At 42.4% G+C, this 15,977-nt stretch overlaps 1 protein-coding gene across 8 annotated transcripts in view; it reads right to left on the bottom strand.

Moving 5' to 3' along the window:
* The window catches only part of MPDZ (multiple PDZ domain crumbs cell polarity complex component), a 334,396-nt gene that overhangs the window by 80,447 nt on the left and 237,972 nt on the right, over positions 1-15,977 (bottom strand). For 5 of the 8 annotated variants that reach the window (XM_082263865.1, XM_082263863.1, XM_082263860.1 and 2 more), the window contains 5 exons: positions 13,526-13,621; positions 11,609-11,680; positions 3,482-3,641; positions 499-695; positions 38-129 (listed from right to left, as the gene is read on the bottom strand). In XM_082263865.1, coding sequence (XP_082119991.1) covers positions 38-129; positions 499-695; positions 3,482-3,641; positions 11,609-11,680; positions 13,526-13,621 — 617 coding nt within the window. The remainder of the gene's footprint in view (positions 1-37; positions 130-498; positions 696-3,481; positions 3,642-11,608; positions 11,681-13,525; positions 13,622-15,977) is intronic. The other 3 variants (XM_082263864.1, XM_082263861.1, XM_082263866.1) reach the window with 2 other exon arrangements.

Here is a 15,977-nt window from a genome sequence, read left to right on the forward strand (position 1 = left end):
GCAGGAAACTATTATAAAATAATTTGAACATTTTTACCTGATAAAAATTACTTTGACTTTAGATGGTGCACACTTGATAATGGATGAAGCATTCTGATGACTTCTTCCATATAGTATTTGTCCATTAATCTAAGAAAAACACATATGCTGAGATTAGAACAGAACAGCATCAGGCACATGACATTTTACCCTAATGCAGGCAACCTAAAAAAAAAAAATATGAGCTATGCAGTCCAAGGGATTTTATTATGCCAAAACAACACATTTGGATATGTTCTTCAGTTGTATTATTTATGAAGTGCTGCCTTTTAAAGAAAAGCCAAAACTGATAAAAGATTAATTAAGATACCTAAGCCTTTACTGATTGAAATAGAAGAACCTTTAATCGACAAGGAATCTTTATTTCCGTCTTGTTCATAAGTTGCTCAATAGGATTCAGAATCTGCATTTACAAGTACAATGGATGTATTCACTGGCGGCTTATTGACATATACTTGCCTCTAATAACTCATCGGCAATCTGCAACCGGCCATCTTTGCCAGCTGCTCCATTTGGATCTATCCCCACGATGAAGACGCTCATTCGTGATCGGTCTTTGTTTCCAGCAAGGCTCAGGCCCAATCCAGTCTTCCCTTTTTCCAATTCTATCATATGCAATTCTCCTGGCAGGTTTCCATACCGCTGTGATATCTTTCCTAAATGGGAGGAAGAAGCACTAATTAACAAGTCCATCATACTAAGAACAGACATGAGTAATTAGCTCTTTGCAGCAAAATTGGGATAAAAAATGTGCAGAGGTCCCCTAGCAACAACAACACATTATTACCACCATTTTACCATAGAGAGTGGCTAAAAACGGCTATCTTTAGATAGCTTAGTTACATTTATGTTCTGTGAGCAGCTTTAGGTCTTCCCCACTAAATAGTGAGTTTAGACATTAAAAAAGTGGGAAAGAAGTCAAGTGAAAAACCCAGTGCGTGTGAAGAAAGAGAACAAAAATAGAAAAGATTTTTGTTTAACAATGTTGACCAAAAAAAAATAAAACATCCTGAATCGGTATGTCCTCACTGCAATATTCATACTTACATTTTACTTTTGTACTTCAAGAAAAACTGTTTATCCTAATGAAAAAATACATAATAATGGGAAACAGTACACTATGCATTGCAAAGTAAAGTATCCAATAGTTCATCTAAGCGTTTACGGTTTTATGAAGCTATTAGTAACATGTAAGCAACAAATAAAAATGTACTTTTAAGCAAATATACAGTGCATCCAGAAAGTATTCACATTGCTTCACTTTTTACACATTTTGTTATGTTACAGCCTTCTTATTAAGTGGATTACATTCATTATTTTCCTCAAAATTCTACAAATAATACCCCATAATGACAATGTGAAAGAAGTCTGTTTGAAATCTTTGCAAAATTATTAAAAATAAAAGAAACGAAAAAAAAAAAAAAAAATCACATGTACATAAGTACAAGTCACAGCCTTTTCTTAATACTTTGTTGAAGCAATTTTGGCACCAATTACAACCTCAAGTCTTTTTGAGTATGATGAAGCTTAGCACACCAATTTTTGGGCAGTTTCTCTCATTCTTCTTTGCAGGACCTTTCAAGCCCCATCAGGTTGGATGGGGAGCATTGGTGCACAGCATTTTCAGATCTCTCCAAAGATGTTCAAATGGGTTCAAGTCTGGGCTCTGGCTGGGCCACTCAAGGACATTCACAGAATTGTGTGCTTAGGATCGTTGTCCTGTTGGAAGATAAACCTTCGCCCCAGTCTGAGGTCCAGAGCGCTCTGGAGCAGGTTTTCATCAAGGAGTTCTCTGTACATCAAGGAGTTCTTCATCAAGGAGTTCTCTGTACATCAAGGAGTTCTTCATCAAGGAGTTCTCCGTTCATCAAGGAGTTCTCTGCATTAATCTTTCCCTCAATCCTGACTTGTTTCCCAGTTCCTGTCACTGAAAAACATCCCAACAGCATGTTGCTGCCACCACCATGCTTTACTGTAGGGACGGTATTGGCCAGGGGATGAGCGGTGCCTGGTTTCCTCCAGACATGACACTTGCCATTCAGGCCAAAGAGTTCAATCTTTGTTTCATCAGACCAGAGCATTTTGTTTCTCATGGTCTGAGAGTCCTTCAGGTGCCTTTTGGCAAACTCCAGGCAGGCTGTCATGTGCCTTTTACTGAGGAGTGGCTTCCATCTGGCCATTCTACCATACAGACCCGAGTGGTGGAGTGCTACAGAGATGGTTGTTCTTCTGGAAGGTTCTCTTCTTTCCAAAGAGAAACAATGGAGCTCTGCGAGAGCATCGGGTTCTTTGTCACCCCCCTGAAAAAGGCCCTTCTTCCCCCAAATTGCTGAGTTTGGCCGGACGACCCACTCTAGGAAGAGTCCTGGTGGTTCCAAACTTCTTCCATGTATGGATGATGGAAGCCACTGTGCTTCAATGCTGCAGAAATGTTTCTGTACCCTTCCCAAGATCTGTATCTTGATACAATCCTGTCTAAGAGGTCTACAGACAATTCCTTGGACTTCATGGCTTGGTTTGTGCTCTGACATGCATGATTAACTGTGGGACCTTATATAGACAGATGTGCGCCTTTCCAAATCATGTCCAATCAACTGAATTTACCACAGGTGGACTCCAATCAAGTTGTAGAAACATCTCAAGGATAATTAGTGAAACAGGATGCACCCAAGCTCAATGTTGAGTGTCATGGTAAAGGCTGTGAATACTTATGTACATGTGATTTTTTGGTTTTTAATTTTTATTAAAATTGCAAAGATCTCAAACTTCTTTCAAGTTGTTGTTATGGGGTATTGTTTGCAGAATTATGGGAAAAATAATGAATTTAATCCATTTTGGAACAAGGCTGTAACATATAAAAAAATGTAGAAAAAGTAAAGCCCTATGAATTATTTTCTAAATGCACTGTAGGTCATTGACAATCATTACAGACAAGCGAGTAGGAACTCTTAAAAGCTGACAACTGTAGAAAGACAGCGAAAAACACTAATGAAATCCATGGGAGCCGTTTTAACTGCCAAAAGATTTGTATTTCTGTCTGTTCAATCCTAAGGTTTTCATAGCTCTGTCACAGTAAAACCCAGTGTGCAAAGGAGAACGTTCTTTTTTTCTTGATTTTAAAGATTGTGTTTTGACACAATCTTTAAAATAAAAAAGTTTACAGAATCGTGATCTTTACTCTATGCAAAAAAAATACGTGTCTTATTTTATCCAGAATCGTGCAGCTCTAGTCTCAGCCAATCAGGAGGGAGAGCCCCGGGCAGCCAAGATTCTCGTGCAGCATTGCTGGATCGAGATGGGGCTTAGGTAAATATTAGGGGGGATGCTGCACACTGAAGGTTTTTTATCTTAATGCATTCTATGCATTAAGATAAAAACCGTCTGCCTTTAGAACCAATTGAAATACTGTGTGTTTAGTTTCACTTTCAAATTTTCAACTTACTCCAACTGTATCCAAACTCGTCTTCTTTATCTGGGTCTTTAGAAAAAGTACTGGTGGTCATCTGAACATGACCAGCACCAACTGTCGTGAAAGTCGTAGATATCGGAGCCAAATTTGAAAAAGTATTTTTTTCGGTCTCAGAATCCGAATTACTGGAAGCCTAAAAGAGATTAGTACAAACTGCATGATGAATACTATGACATATCCATGTACAAATTTCACATTATACTAAACACATACTCCAATCTTACTTAAAATACAACCGTATGGCCATGTGGTAGTTCCTCCTCTGCAAATGACATACTGTGACTTTATATTATATTCGAAAGGTAAAAGTATAATCATTTAGCTGCTTGTTTACCTAAGGCATCTTGTAGATCAATGTGCTGGTACCAAGCCAGATTGTAGTAGAGGGGAAAAAAAGCAATTTGTAAATGTATGGTGAGCCAAGTATGTACAAATTCTACCCTCTGAGCTCAATAAAAATTAAACTGCTTAACTGCACTAGCTAAAACTTTGAGGACTTCTTTGAATACTAGTCAATACATTCTGAGGCCCTAACCTTTACAACTATTGATATTGTTTTAAAGCTCAGAGGGTGGAGTATTACTGTCTGTCACAAACAGAGATGTGGACCCTGCTCCTCTATGCAATGGCTTGGGAGAGAAAACTGTTGAGAACCAGTGGTTTTAAAAGAGAAGCATAAAAGAAACTGGGTATACGGAGATACGGTAGAAGACATAACTTGACACATGATTGGTCTTGGCCAAAATTTTAAAAGGCCAAACTAACATGGAGCAAACTTAGTAGAGGCCATCTTGAGGCAAACGTTTCTCGTGGTTATCTCCAGGCTGAAAGTCAGGGGTTTTGGTGCAGGAGTGTCAGCAATGTTTTCTATATGGAAACAGAATTGAGAATATGATTTTATTGCTCTGAAAGGTCTGCATGGTGCCTAGAACAGACCTGATATGAGCCAGTGGGACCCAGGGGTACCCAGGAGAACCTTGATCCTGAGATTCAATTACACCAGGGTAATGTCTAGAGGAATAGAATATTTAATTCACGGATGTCAATGCCAAAAATTGAGCAGCAAAAATAATGAGCTTCAGAGGAGGAATCGTTGTTAGGATTAAAGAAATAGGAGAATGTACCAGGCTCAGCTAATGCTGGAATTGGGTTTGTATGTGATGCCAAAATTAAAATAAGAAAAAAGGGACCGTTGAGCCTACCCTGGATTGGGGTGTCAAGCAGACTGGAGATATTGTTGGCTTTTGTGATTGGTAAATATGATCAGATGATATGGAGATATCCAAATATACAGGTGGTCCCCGGGTTACAAACAAGATAGGGTCTGTAGGTTTGTTCTTAAGTTGAATTTGTTTGTAAGTCAGAACAGGTACATTTTTTAAGTGTAGCTACAGCCAAAAAATATGTTTACGTTTTTGGGATAGCACAGGGAAGGATTAACACCCCTGTAACAATTGTTTTGCTGTCTGTGCCCCTGTTCCGAAGATTTCACCTCACTTTCTGTCCCTATGACAATTAGATTTTGAAAATTTTGGGTTGTGGAAACAAGGATTAGTGATAAACGTCAGTAGAGACAACTAGGGGTAGATTTCCTCTCACTTCCTGTTGTCTCACTCCCTCCCTCCTCTCTCTGTCATTTGTAAGTCAGATGTTTGTAACCCGGGGAACGCCTGTACTGCCATTCCTCCAACACATGCTGTATAGCAAACAAGTCATGATCTCCAATGCCATATTTTTCTGCTTGTGTAAATATGGGGGTTTTCTTTTTAGAAAAGAAAACACAGGGATGCTTCTTGCTTTGGACTGTCTGTAAAAGTCCAACACTGAGACCCACATTGAATGTGTCAACTTCCAAGCAGAAGGGTTTAACAGTGTGTTGCCAATGTAAAACTGGTCCAGTCAGAGAGGTGGATGAGCACCCTTTATGGGTCAGGGCAGTGACAGGTGCCACCAGAGAGGAGCATCGTTTGAAAAAATGTGGCCAGTTAGCAATGGCCGATACCTTATTAGGGTTTTATTCATGAGTAATGACTCACGAGAAAAAAATAATCCATGTGAAATATATTTCATGTATAAAAAAAATGCACATTTTATACCTATGCCAAATTTACACTTGCGAAAGAACGTTTTTAACCAACATTTAAGACATTAAATATCAAAAGCAATTTAATTAATTCATGCAGCTAAGGGAATTGAACCTTACATGCCCACTCAGAAAACACAGCTAGATTCTGTTCACTTGTGTAGAGTATATTGCTCCCCAAGCTCCATTCAGGCTGGCAAGCCGAATTACCAGACCTGATGGTGCTATTACTTTGGAGCTACAACATTTACATATATGCTAAGAGGCAAGCATATTTTATTTCAGCTCCTCCTTTCAACTCAGCAATTGCACTCTATGCACCCCTAGTCCTATCCTATCCAGCAAAATCTATCTGCAGTATCTGAGTTGTTGCCTGTAAAATACTCAAATTGGAAAGAGAAACAGAGAAGAGTCCTACAATAACTAGTTTGAATACAATAATGGCCAACTGTATATATAACTGTATTCCTCGTCCCTTTATTTTCATATCTGAACAGATATACTGGTCAAATACCATATGATTAGGAATAAAGCAATGTTATATAGCATAGTACTGCCCAATGCATGGATAAAATGCACAACTGAACAGACTGAAAAATGGGATTTTTGTCTTACCGTAAAATCAATTTTTCTGATGTTCATTGACGGACCCAGCTCCTGATCTTCTTAACCATTGGGTTATACTGCCCCCTACAGGAGTAGGGCACTAGGCAGAAAAAAAGCTTGACTACGCTTCTGGGCAGTCCCAGGGGGTATGCTCCCACTCTCAGCCATAGGCACTCAGTTTTGTTACAAGCAGTGTCAGAAGAAATCCAACTCCACAGATGAGTGGGTGCTGTGTCCATCAATGAACATCAAAGAAATTGATTTTACAGTAAGACAATCCTATTTTCTCCATTGTTCATTGATGGGCACAACTCCTGATCTTCTTAACCATTGGGATGTCCCAAAGCAGTGTTAAACATGGTGGGTGGGAACAGCAGAAAAGATTTTCCCAAGGCTAAACCATAGCCAACCAGGTAACATGCAGCTCAAACAAGAACAACTGGAGCTCACCTGAAAAAAAAAAAAAAAACAATACACCCTCAAAGAGGACCAGATCCTCTAAACAGCAGCCTGCAAAACCTTGCAGCCAAAGGAAGCATCTGCAGATGCCAACACATCCACTTTATAACATTTTGTAAAGGTGTGCACAGACGACCAGGTCGCAGCCTTGCAAACTTGCATCACTGAAGCCTGATTACGGAAGGCCCAAGAGGCACTAAGCGCCTTAGTAGAGCGCGCCATAACAGGGAAAGGAGGAACCTGACTCTAACTGAATAGGCTTAAAACACTGTCTGTCTGATCTATCTGGAAATGGTTGCAGCAGAAGCGGAACAAACCCCTTCTGAGGTCCGTCCGTCCGTGAGCACAAATAGTGAGCCTGACTTTCTAAAAGACTCTGTAGCTGCCAGGTACACCCTAATTGCCCGAACCACATCCAAGGAATGCAAGGCATTTTCCTTAGAATGTCTTGGCTTGGGACACAGGGAAGGTAACACAATGCCTTCATTCAAATGAAAATCAGAGACAACCTTTGGAAGGAACAACGGACAGGGTGAAGAACCACCAAGTAAAGGTGAACGACAAGACAACGCCGCCAGCCCCCCCGACACCCTGCACACAGAAGTGATTGCCACCAAAAAGGCAACCTTCTAATGAAAGCACCAAATTGAGGTCCCAAGGCGGCAATGGAGACTGTCCTGGAGGAGCCAAGTGTCAAACTTCCTGGATAATAGAACGCACGAAGGAAAGTGTGGCCAATGGTCATTAAAAGAAGGCCGCCAAGGCCGAGACCTGGCCCTTGATAGTACTCAAGGCCAGGCGCTGTTCAATCCCCCATTGGAGGAAGGTCAAGATCCGATCTACTGAAAAAGAGCGAGGGTGAACCCCAAGAGACTCACACCAAGCAATGTATGACTTCCATGTACGATGGCAGATCTTCCTAGAGGTAGATTTTCTAGATTTTAACAGCGTAGGAATCACTGAATCCGACAAACCTCTATCTTTCAGCACCTGGCTTTCAACAGCCAAGCCGGTAAAGCCAGCGACTGTAAAGCAGGATAGAAAATTGGCCCTTGGGACAGCAGATCTTCCCTGAGAGGAAGACTCCAAGGAACATTGGTGACCAGCCATACCAGATTGGCGTACCAAGACAGGCGAGGCGAGTCTGGAGCCACTAAGATGACAGGAATCCCTTCTGCCTCGATCCTGAGCAGAAGTCTTGGCAGAAGCTTTAGAGGGGGAAAGGCGTAAATCAGACGATACTGACCCCACGGGGGCCACCAGCGCGTCTGTGGTGTCCGCCAGAGGGTCCCGAGACCGTGCCATAAACCTCTGCATCTTCCTGTTGAGACGAGAGGCCAACAGGCCCACCTCGGAAGTACCCCACCAGAGGCACAACTGATGAAACCCCTCCGGATGAAGTGACCATTCCCCCTGGTCAAACGCCTGTCGACTAAGGTAATCTGCCTGCCAATTTTCCACCCCCGAAATGTGTACAGCAGAGATCACTGGAGCGAAACGTTCTGCCCACCTTAGAATGCCCGCTACTTCCCGAGCCGCCAGGACACTTCTTGTGCCCCCTTGGTGATTGACATAGGTCACAGCCGTGGCATTGTCCGATTGAATTTGCACCGGACACCCCTAAAGACGATCTGTCCAATGATCCAGACAAAGCCTGATTGCTCGGAGCTCCAGTACATTGATTGGCAGTCTGGTCTCTTCTAGTGTCCAGACCCCCTGAGCAGAATCTTTTCCGAGGACGCCTTCCCACCCAGACAGGCTGACATCCGTGGTGACCACCGTCCAGTACAGGGGGAGAAAGGATTTGCCCTGGCGAAGAGCCAGGGAATGAAGCCACCAGTTTAGGGACCCTCTCGTACCCTGGCTCAGCCAGGTCAGATTGTCTATAGACTGTAGATTCTTGTCCCAGTTGACCAGAATCTCTCTTTGCAGAGATCTCGTGTGGAATCAGGCCAAGCACCCGCAAGTCCGAAGGGATGACCGTCTGCTGGACAACAGAAGTTGAATTGCTTCCTGCAGTTTCTGGAGTTTTTCCAGAGGAAGGAACACTCTGGCTAAGGGTCCAGAGTCAGTCCCAGATAGTCCAGATTTGTGGACGGAACCAGAGCAGATTTCTGAAGATTCAGGATCCAACCAAACTCCCTCAGAGTTCGCAGAGTAATCTCCAAGTTGTCCACCAGAGCAGTCGGAGATTCCGCTCGCAGCAGAAGATCATCCAGGTACCCTAGTACTGTGATCCCCCGCTGATGCAACAATGCCAGCACCAGGGCCAACACTTTTGTGAAGACCCGAGGAGCGGAGGTGAGACCAAAGGAGAACGTCTCAAATTGATAATGCTCCTCTCTCACGGCAAAGCGGAGGAAGTGCTGGAGACCAACATATATTGGAATGTGAAGGCAAGCACCCTTGTTTCGATAGAAGCAAGAAGATCCCCCTGATGCAGGGATGCCACTACTGTGCGAATGGACTCCATTCAGAACTTCTGCACCTGTACAAAGCAGTTTAGCGCCTGGAGGTCCAGAATTGGACGCACCTTGCTCTCCTTCCTAGGGACTGTAAACAGATCTGAATAAAACCCCTAAAAACTTTCCGAAGTTATAACCAGGACAATCACCCCTTGGCTCAGCAAGTCTTGCACTGCCCCCAAGAGACCCCATAGGCAGTCGGGAAAGGCACAAGTTGGAGGAAGAAAACCTTTCCGGAGGGTAAGAATGAAGCTCGATCTTGTAGCCGAACTGTATGACTTTGTGGACCCACTTGTTCTCCACCAGGGAGGTCCACGGGTCCAGAAACCAGCAAAGATGTCCCCCCACTCCACATTCGGGTGAGGGCGCTCCTTCATGCTGAGGGAGCCTTGTCTGGAGGTCTGGAGAAGCCTGCTCTTGGCTTGCCAGACCAGGTTAGTTTGGATCCTCCGGAGGAGGCCCTGAAGGGTTTTGATCCCTTGTCTTGAGGGACGAAAAAACTTCTTATGAGCCGAGAAGGATGGACCACATCTTCGGCGGGGCTCCTTGCCCTTACTAGCCTGTGGAAGAAAGGTACTCTTCCCCCCTGTGAGACCCTTATTGATTACATCCAGGGAAGCTCCAAACAGATGATCCCCCAGGAAGCCAAATAACACGCCTAAGGACCACTGCTGAGACAGACAGCCTCGCAATCAGAGGAGCCGCATCCAAAGAGGCATCACAGACAAACTGCAGCCTCTGGACCAACTGGTCCGGCAGTTCAGCAAAGGCAGGGGCAAGCTGCACCCCCCTCCAGGTCCCGGCGTAAAAGCTTGGCCACTCGGTCAGAGTTTGCAACACCAGGGCAATAGTAAAAACCGGCCTAAGTGCCAAACCAGCCACAGTGTACATATGGTGGGCCACAGCCTCCCCTCTTCTCTCAGCCGGGTCTTGAAAGGCCAGGGACTCCTCAACCCTCTAGGGCAGTGGTTCTCAACTCCTGTCCTCAGGACCCACCAACAGGCCAGGTTTGCAAGATAACTAAATGACATCACAGGTGATCTCATTTGCTGCTCAGTGATTGCAGTCTAGTCTGCATCTCCCCAAGGTTATACTTCAAATCTGGCCTGTTAGTGGGTCCCGAGGACCGGAGTTGAGAACCCCTGCTCTAGGGGGGGACAGCTACTAACCATACCAGGAAAAGGGTGGGCACCGCTCCAGACAACCTCCTCTCCATCAAAATGGGAGGACTGTCGGCCAGGAGGAACACTGCAACTCAGGCCGAGGCCAGGTCGTATGCGACCTCGCGAGGCGTTTAACTCGCAGGTCAGCCCCTGTCCAGTGGGGCTATGTCGCGCCTGACCTAGCTTGGAGCTGAGATATGAGCGCGCCCGCTGACCAGACTGGGATGACCACTGCATTTTAAAAAATATTCAGCCCACTGCCCAGTCCAGCAGTTGATTGTAGATTCTCACAGGATAAATAGAAAAAGCCATTAAAAGAGAAACAAATTGCCAGGACCGAAGATCTCAGCAAAGAACTGGGTCCTTACTCCAGACTAGTCAGAAAAACATTGAGTGCCTAAGGCTGAGAGAGGGAGTATACCCCCTGGGACTACCCATAGGCATAGTCCAGCTTTTTTTCTGCCTAGTGTAGGGGTCAGTATATCCCAATGGTTAGGAAGATCAGAAGCTGTTTGCGTCAATGAACGATAGAGAAAAAAAAATATTATATATGTAATGCATAAAAACAATTATACTGGTTACATTCCGTCATGCAAGAAGGGAGACACACTATAAGCCTTCATTCTCACAGGTCTCCTGTGTTTGTTTAGTTTAAACACAGGGGAAATTGATCTGGGAAGGGAAGCCTAATTAAACTTTATGCAAACGGTATACTTTCCAGGGCAATCTCTCCTGTGTGTAAATGTACATGCGCTTACATGCATTTACACCCGATTACATACAATTACATGCATTTACACGCGTTCACATTAGTTAATCTGCCCCTGGATGCAAAGAATTAATTTTTTTTTTCTAGTTGTAGCTTTTCTGAATGCAAGTAAATGCACAGTGTGCATTATACAACTTAAACCATTATATGCATTTAAAAAGGTCCTATGAACGCATATAATTGCATGGCTGTGTCAGGTTTAACACTATTAAAGAGTATATCCAGAAAAAAGTTAAATTCCTTTTAATGAGAGAGGGGGTGCTCAGTGATCACTACAGCCTCCAGCTGATACTACATCAGGGCTTAGGCTGGAGCTAAACTACTACTAAGTGGAAAGAGACTCTTTTCTGAAAAACCTCTTTAACTCAATGTGAAATATTCCTTATAAGAACAATCGGCACAAGTTCAAAACAAACTAAGACCACATCAATAAAACAGTACAGCAAGTGCATAAGAAACTGAACAAAGCATCACACTGTATGACTCACAAACAAGCACATACTGACAATGGAAAATCACGGTCACAACAACTTAAATCTGCTCATTCAGACAAACCTTAAATGGCGTGGGAGCAAAGGGGTTAGTTGGGGAACAACGGAAGGCAATTCTAACCGGATTCATTGTGCCCTACAGCAACAAGAGAACAGAAACGTTCACCAAAATACAGTGTGCTCTATCGAAAAAGATGAGTCTGGCACTAAAAACAAGGATATTGATTTAAAAGGAGGACTGTTGAAAACACTTAAAACAATCAGTTAATATTTATATAGATACTTATATACATTTTTTTCTTTCAGTTACAGTAGTTAATACACTTTGTTGAGCCAATCACCTCCACCAAGTACATGACAGTGAAATCTCCAATTGTATAATAAAAGCAGAGTCTTAAGCTGGTATAAACTTGAAGAATTTTGTTCAAAAGTTTTTTGTTTTAAAGGCCATGTTCACCTTTCTGAAAAAAAAAAATAAAAGCATGTATTTTTGCATTTATTTTTTTATTTTTTTAACAGGAGTCTGCAGACAAGCCCTACAGTTTTCTGCCTGTACCTCTGTCCAGGCTGTTGAGTTTAAAAGCTGCAGGGCTTGAGAATGAACTAAGAGGACACTCATCAGCACCCCTGCAGTTAATTGAGAACTACAAGCCATCTACCATGGTGGCGGACGGGACTTATAGTTTCCCTAAAACTGACGTGACAATGAGCTTGTAGTAGAAGGAGGTATGTCATGTCTGTACATCGTACTGAACTGGTAAGCTGGAAGCGGTTCTGTAGGTTGATAGACAGTGCACCCCTGACGCTGGGTCAAAAAGCTTTAGAGCTTCCCTATTAAGAAAGCAAAGTAGAAACTATTTATCAAACTCATCCCGAAAACTTGCCTCTTGAAAGGAGAAGTATGGCCAAAGCTTTTTTGGCTATACTTCTTGTATGGATCCCAGGAGTATAGTTCTTTCTGCACTCCTGGGAATTGTTTTCAGCCGTCAGTGGGGTAAAGCTAACATCACAGAGCTGGTCCATCCCCTGCAGGGATTATAATTGTCTACCCAGATGCCTGACCTGCAGCTGGCCCAACCTCTGGTAGACTGAGCCAGCCGCTTCCTCCCCTCCTAAGCCTAGAGCTCAAGTGAGTGGTGGAGGGGCAGAGCAGAGAGCCGGTGACTGACAGTCATGGCTCTCTGCTCAGAGCGGAGGGGAGAACAGAGCAATCAGCGGTGTTTGATCACTCACTTCGCGCAGAGGCGGTGGGGGACAGATGCAGCTTTGGATAAATACATAGGCGTCCACATAGGTCAGAATAAGGTTTTCTCTTTTAATAACCTAAATTAGCCAATACAATGGATCATTTAAACTCTAAACTTTCTAAAGGTGAATACACACTGCCCCCCACCCCACTAGGAAGATAAGAATCTAGAAGCATGCAGAGGATAAAACAAAAAGTTTCCGGGTTTACTTTTTGGACACTCAAAGAAAATACAGTTTAACAGGGAAGTCAGGAGAACTATAGAAGCACAAAATTTTGGTTAAGTTGAAATTAGATATTATTCACAGTGTTTTTTTTTTTTTTTTTTTTTTTTAATATAATCAGAATGCAGGGTTCTGTTTAACATGCCTATACATAAGAATATTGGATGACTCTTGGGCTTCCAGAGATCTCAGACACCATAGGAAAGAGATCTCATAGATCTTTTGGGTAATTGTCTCCTGCTCTCCTGAAGTAAGACAAGAACTTGGTGTGCAAGCCGTGTAGCTGACATTTGTAGAAAGGTGACAAGCCCATGCAAATCTCAAAGCAATAACAAAATAATAGTGAGGTTAATATATAAATCACGTATTAATTATTTAAAATAACTAAACATTTGCACTGGTTACTGCAGTTAAATGAGAATATCTTATGGGTTACAGTGTAGCGTACAGTAAAAATTGCATAAACTAACAATAATTGAAAGTTACAAATAAAAAGTTAAAAACATCCAACCTTGTTAGTGTTGTACTGGGAGGAATCAGCAAATGGGTTAGTGCAGCTGAGGAGAGGTTTAGTACCAAATGTGCTCTGTAAAGGCAAGCTTTTACTCTAAAAAATAAACATAAAGGAAAATAGTAATCATTATAAAAGTTATTTTAAATAATACAGGATTGAAGAAAGGCGTTTACAAAACCCAAGTAAGGTCATTCAGCAAAAAGCATGCATTAATAAAAATGAAGACAGATCTTACAAAAGCAGAGTACAAAAAAGCATGTGCATATTTTATAAAATTCATCAGAGATTATAAATATAAAAAAAAAATGTAAAATATCAATGCAGTTTTAAAAAGTTAGAAGAGACAGTGTGCCTAAGGCCGGATTTTTTGGGGTTATGGAAAAAATGGAGACAGGTCAGACATTCTGCCATATTTTTATTGCTGTCTAAGATTTACCACTTTGCCTTTCCAGATGACAATGTTGTCTAGTTGGGACACAGGCAGCAATACAAATCTGACAGAAATTCTAGTATTCCTTTACTAGAAAGATTGTTTTCACTGCGGTCTATGTACCTTTTAGAGATTTTATTTCTGTAACTGACTATAATTTATAATAAATAGTGCTAAGGGGTTTTCTCCTCCATATAGTATTCTTTTCTTTTCTGTTGGTCAACACGATAAATGCTTAAAGGTCCCTGCTCAGGCCACCAAAGTCCCAAGAGTTGGATGCTGCTGACCAGCGAGGGTGCAGGCTGAGGAGAGGTCCATCCAGACCCAAAGCACACTGCAGAAATAGGAAGAAACACCCCAGGCGTTGCACACCTCATCTGGGTCGAGTGGTTAGCAGGTAAAAGCAGCCTCAGCTCCATTCATCCAGGTCACCCCTGGGGCTTAATCATCGAGAACGTCAAAGCAGATAATGTTATAAAGTGAGCTAAAGAATCTTATGAGGCTGTATTCAACTAATGTTCTATATTTTTAAAAACTCTAATTAAAAATATAGTAATAAATGTGTTTCTCCCAGTGAATAGGACCATCCATAGTGTCAATTAACAATTCCATCTCATACAACATTATTTTAAAAAAGAGAAGGGTAGGTGTATACAGCCCATTAACACCTGTCTGAACTCCACCTTCAATAGGTTGTGCTAAGGGCAGTTGAACAGGCCCCAACTGTTTAGGTCTCATTCAGATGGGGTATTAAGCCTATCCTTCATGCAGAGCCGCTGGCATCCAGCTCAGAGAAGTGGATGCACACACCGCAGGTGCACAGACAAAGTTGGACATGTGGACAGGAGCAGGTGAACCTCTGCATTCGGATCCATTAACCTGCTCTTGTCTTGCCCCCTGTCAAACATGTGCATCCATTCTATGGGCTGCAAGTAGCTCTGCACAGAGGACAGGCTCTCCTGTCTGAATGAGCCCTTACAGGGTTTGCTCAATCCTACCAGCAGCAGTCCCTCTGCAAATGTGTGCGAGACAGTTTTCTGAACATAGTGCCCATCTTATCATAGTGTACCTTTGCACTACACTTGGCAAAAGTGACAAGTGTAGCCTGATACAGGTGGGGTTCAGTCATCCACACCTGCCTGACAAAAAAAAAAAGAGTAAAACTAACATACTGTATTGTTTTAAGGCATTAAACCATAAAACTATATTAAAAAAAAAAAATATATATATATATATAATGAATTACACACACAGACTAATTTGCATTGTTATATACTAGCCTTTATATCATGTCAAACTAGCCCCTTTGCAGCAGCTATACAAGTATCTGCTTAAAGACTTACTTCTTTATGCTGCTACAAGGGTGACATAATGATCAGCATCTGCAGAGGATAACAAGAGCAACTACTGAATTTAAACATTCCGTAGCAAGCTGCAAATACTGCCAAAATTCACCCAGCAACTGAGCTACAAATTGCTGAAATTGTTGTGACAAAGACCTTCCATTGGCTTTCATTCAATTATTTAATCCTTGCAGTAAAAATGCCAATAAGAGTGATTCTGTAGATGTTAAAAAGTGATTTATGTGACTTGGCCATTAGAATCAATCCTGCCTGGGACTTGCAGGCTCCGCCTAACTTGACATGTCATGAAGACATACATTGTGGTTAGGAGGCTGACTGCAATCAGGTCAATGAGACGCTATTTTAGCTTGGTGACATATCTCTGCAAGATGGCTGTCCAGGTAGATCAGCAGTAGGGACTGGCATAGTTTTGAACCATGATGCTCTAAGAAATGTCTAGAAAAAGTGCCCTGCCCACAAGCATCATAGATATGTAAGGCAACAATCTGGAGCAGGAGACAACAAGAAAAACTGAATCAAGTAGAGACTGGCACCCTATTTCTGGCTTTTATCATTTAACCTCAAGAGGTTAAAAGAAGCAAGAGACATTTCCATAAGAAGACAGACCATTGAGAAATCTATTTTAGAATATAAAGAAAGCAGAGTGTGTGAATAC

This window comes from Pelophylax lessonae (assembly GCF_965119305.1).
Source record: "Pelophylax lessonae genome assembly, chromosome: 1".
Classification (NCBI taxonomy): Eukaryota; Metazoa; Chordata; class Amphibia; order Anura; family Ranidae; genus Pelophylax; species Pelophylax lessonae.